This window comes from Charadrius vociferus, unplaced genomic scaffold (assembly GCF_000708025.1).
Source record: "Charadrius vociferus isolate BGI_N301 unplaced genomic scaffold, ASM70802v2 scaffold14, whole genome shotgun sequence".
Classification (NCBI taxonomy): domain Eukaryota; kingdom Metazoa; phylum Chordata; class Aves; order Charadriiformes; family Charadriidae; genus Charadrius; species Charadrius vociferus.
The window spans coordinates 9324591-9328885 of NW_009648876.1; the positions used below are offsets into that span (position 1 = coordinate 9324591).

General features: G+C 55.6%; 1 protein-coding gene across 1 annotated transcript in view; it reads right to left on the bottom strand.

Annotated features, from left to right (window-relative positions):
• The window catches only part of LTBP2 (latent transforming growth factor beta binding protein 2), a 66618-nt gene that overhangs the window by 1342 nt on the left and 60981 nt on the right, over nucleotides 1–4295 (bottom strand). The window contains exons 31-34 of the mRNA XM_009887030.1: nucleotides 4094–4234; nucleotides 3694–3861; nucleotides 2888–3163; nucleotides 2508–2657 (exon numbers count right to left, since the gene is read on the bottom strand). Coding sequence (XP_009885332.1) covers nucleotides 2508–2657; nucleotides 2888–3163; nucleotides 3694–3861; nucleotides 4094–4234 — 735 coding nt within the window. The remainder of the gene's footprint in view (nucleotides 1–2507; nucleotides 2658–2887; nucleotides 3164–3693; nucleotides 3862–4093; nucleotides 4235–4295) is intronic.

The window sequence follows — 4295 nt, forward strand, 5'->3', positions numbered from 1 at the left end:
GGGGACCAGCTGATGGGTTCAGTTGGCCACCCAAGGGAGAGCAAAGGCCCTGGCAGTGACCGACAGACCCCAGCAGGACTGAAGAGCTCTGCCTCCCTGAGGACATCGGGTTATCCCTAGTGCAGGTGGAGGGGGCCGCCTGGCAAAGAAAGGGAAGCACAGCCCCAGGGAGGGAGCCTGAAAGCAAAAACACCAGGTGTGGTGGGAGAAAGCACAGCAGTCATGGGAGGAAGGAGGAGGAGATGAGAGCGCTTGAGGAACAAATCAGCCTTCGTACGCAGCCAAAGCAATGACTGAATAGGCACTGCCAACTTGGGCTAAACCTCAGCACCGGAACATCGCTACGGATGGGATGATCTTGCTCAGAAGCCCAAGGAAGAGATGTTAGGCAGCACATTAAGGGAGATGTGCTCCTCAGCCTGGGACGCAGGGGGAGGCAACCTTGCTGAGGGCTCCAGGGAAAGGTAAAAGCGGGAAGAGCAGGCAGGCTGGGCTGGCTGTGAACCACCAAATCAAGAGGAGAAGTAAACCAAGGCCACTTTAGCCCAGAAGCACCCAAAACCCAGAAGCGGTAGTGCACACTAGCAGTGCACACCAAGCTCAGGCAGGAGCGGGGGCAGACAGCCCATCCTGTGGAGCGAGGGCAAGTTATCTCCATAGGGAGGCGAGAGGGGAAGCACTGCAGCAACTGCAGGAGTACCCTAAAGGCATCAAGTCAGCAAGGTAAAAACATGGGGAGGACTAAGTACCACGTAGGAGAACTGAAGGGAAAAAAAAACTGAGACAGGCTCCAGTGTAAAATCAGTGCTAGTTAGTCCAGGACACGAAAGGCAACAAGCAAAGGCTCCGTAAATATGTTAGCAGGAAACAATGGGGAATGTCGGTCTGGTCCTTATCGGTGGAGGAAACAAAAGCCAGCCGAGCTGGCTGGAGCAGCTAACGTGGGCTTTGTTCCAGCCATCATAAAAACACTCGTGGTGACCAGACAGGGCACAGACCATGTTTGAAGTGTTTAAACGAGCGTGCAGGAGCACAGGGAGGGAAAGGCTGTACTGTGATGGAGAAGTTCGACAATCAGCTAGATAAAAAGTAGTTACATCCATATTGCTAAAGGCTTGCTGCAACGCATATTCACATGCTTAATGCTCCTGCTGCCCCTGAAAAGTTGCCAGTTCTCTCTGAGATGGAGGATAAAGGAGGTCTCAGAGACCCAAGGAAGGCTAAATCTGATAACTATCTTCAAAAACAGAAAAGGGAGAATCCTGAACTACAGACTGCTCACCCCCATTCCCTTAAGCAGGCCAGGTTTGTGAGTGATTAAGTCATAACCCTCCAAAGGATATCAGGGTCATTAAATAGCTGGTGCAGCTCTGTTAAGGGCTGATTACGTTAAGCCAATCTGGTTCCCTTCGCTGACCTGATAACTGGTATGTCAGATAAGGGAGAAGCAGCGACTATGATGTGCCTTGGCCACGGTGAGGATTTCAACACGCTCTCACATGACACACTCAAGCAGACTGAGAAAATATGGTCTAGATGAAACAGCAGCAATTGCACAACAGGCTGCAAAGCCGCACTCCAAAGATAATTAGCAATACCTGACTGCTACAATAAAAGCTATTTAAAGCATAGCCCGCAGGGGTCTGTCCTCACCCCTACTCCATTCAATGTTGTCATTAAGGTGGACAAAGGAAGAATTCCCATTATTATGAAATGTACATGTGTGATGTCAGCATTCTGGAGGGCCCTGGGGTTCCGACTCATTCTGATCAAGTAGAGAAGCAGTCCAAATCAACCAGACAAAAATTCACTGAATGCAAGTGCAAAGCATGGCGGCCAAGGAAAAGGAAACAGTGCACAAATGCAGAAGGAGGAGTAACAGATCAGGCAGCCATTCTGCCCAGCAGCATTTGGGGAGGCAGAGACCATGGGTTCTGTATGAAGTAGCTGCATGACTATGTTGTGCAAGAAGGATGCTGGGAGCTGGGTTAAGTGCCATGCGTGAGGAAAGAGGGTCTTCATCTGCTCTGTTGAGTCCCTGCGGCCTCAGCTGGCTTAGGGAGCTGCACTGTGAAAAGGATGGAGACATGGCATAGCGATGTAGAGGAGATGCAGAGAGAAGCTTTAGAGACCGTGTCTCATAGGGCAGGGTGGAAAGTGAGGAATTTCACCAGGGCAGTGGTGAATGTAGAGGAAAGCAAGCAGGGATAGAGGAACAGTGGCTGGTGACATCTAAGAGTGTCACGCAAAGAAGTGAGTGATGAGCTGCTCCCCGCGATGCCCTGAGGTGCCCTGCTTTAGCTGCCAGCAGAAAGCGGCCGGCTGAAACTCCAGGATAGTTGCCCCAGCTCTGTGGGACAGAAGCACCAGGGAGAGCGGAGACTCCTCTAGCAGCTGTCCCAACCAGCACCGCCAGAGAGCGGCAGCCGCCAAGGGATGGATGCCAGGCCAGGCTGCCTGCACAGCCACGGCTGCAAGCCCCGGGGATGGCCCTGGCCACCACTCACCCACACAGGCCATGCGGGTCATGTCCAGTTGGAAGCCATCGAAGCAGTCGCAGGTGTAGCCCTCCCGGACACGCACGCAGCGCCCGTTCTCACAGCCGTTGAGGATCCCGCACTCCTCAGCCTGCAGCCCCTCGAAGCCCTCGTAGAGGCCTAGAAGGTGGCAAGATGATGTCAGAGCAGGATGACCCTCTGCCCAGCCATGGAGGGGACATTGCCCAGTGTGGCAAGACATTGCTGGTGGGGCCAGGACTGACTCAGAGCACCCAGGAGCAGAGCTTGCTCCAAGGCTGAAGCATCCTGGCTGGGCTGGGAGCTGCCAGGTAGTCCCCATGGACACAGGCTGGATGGGAAGGCACATGTCTGTGTCTTCGAGTACTCACCAGTTTGGCTGGGCAGATAGCGGGGTGAGGTCCGCCCTGGCCCATAGTGGAGAGGGCTACCACGAAACTCGCCGTTGGGTTCCCTCCGAGGGAAACCAGAATCGGGGTTTCCATACTCGGACTCCAGGTAGTTGTAGTAGGGGCCAATATCTGGGCTGGGAAGGCCATAGTGGGGGTCTTCCAAGCCTGGTCCATACTCATACCGAGGTCTTTCTCGGAGCTCAGCCCCTCTCTCACTGTCTTCACTGGCCCCATTACACAGGAAAGCAAAATCAGCTGGAAGTGGTGAGAGAAAAGGAAGGGTCAGTACAACCTGGCTCAAGTTAAGTAGGTCTGCTATGGTCAGAGAGGGTGCATCCACACCGGGCCAGCTGAGCTGGGCCTGCATTCAATGGCCTCCAAAACTGCAGCTCTGTAGTTTGCTGACGGCACCCCATCTTTGAGAAGACCAGCTCCTATCTGGGGCCAGCAAGTCCTTGAGCAGTGAGAACCCCAATTCCCAGCGTGCTCCCATGCCGGGCTGCCACTGCCTCACCTCTCCCAAGCTGGATGCACAGAGCAACTCTCCCCTCAGACACTTTGGACTCTGCAAGCCAGTTTCAGGTACATCCTACGTGCTGGTGCAGCTCAGCCCTGGAGAAGCCAGGGGGGGTTCACCCACTCCTTGGGCTGGCTTTGGCAATGCAGACAAGAAGAGGAGCCCTCAGTGCAGCCGTATGTGGCCAACTCTGCCCAGCACGACTGGCAGGAGCCCAGCCTGTCCCCACTGCTGCTGGGGGGATGCTTGCCCATGCCACCCCACTCACCGGAGGATCTGTGCGGACAGAGCGCGCAGTTCTGGCCCCAGGCTTCGCCGAGCCGGCAGCAGCACTCGGTGTACGTGGTCTGCTCGCCGTGCAGCAGGTCTTGGCAGATGTAGTCGGCGACGGTCTGCCAGCAGACATCCAGGTGGATTTCGTACTCCTCCAAGGCATCTGTGAGTGCCACAAGCAAAGGATGCCATAAAAATCACCCAGAAGAGTGCCATCCCCCTTGTCCTGAGAGGGACAACCGTGTGCCCCAGCTCCTGCCCCCCTGCACACTGTGCTGGCACTGTCACCCCTCAGCCTGGCACTGGGCCCCCACCTGCTGCTCCCTCCCGGGAGACCCAGCTGCAGGGTGGGATGTGTGGGGCGAAGGTGGGCTGTGGTGGGGGCTCAGGCTCACCTGCTCTGCTGGAGAGGTTCACGCACCGGTTGCCGGTGGCATCCAGCACGAGGGGGAGGCTGCAGAAGCAGTGGTAAGAGCCGTCCGTGTTCAGACACTCGCCGTTGATGCAGTACACTTCATTCTGACACTCGTCCTGGTCTACCCACACACAAGGACAGAGCAATGTTTGAGGCTGGCAGACACGGGCAACGTGACTCTT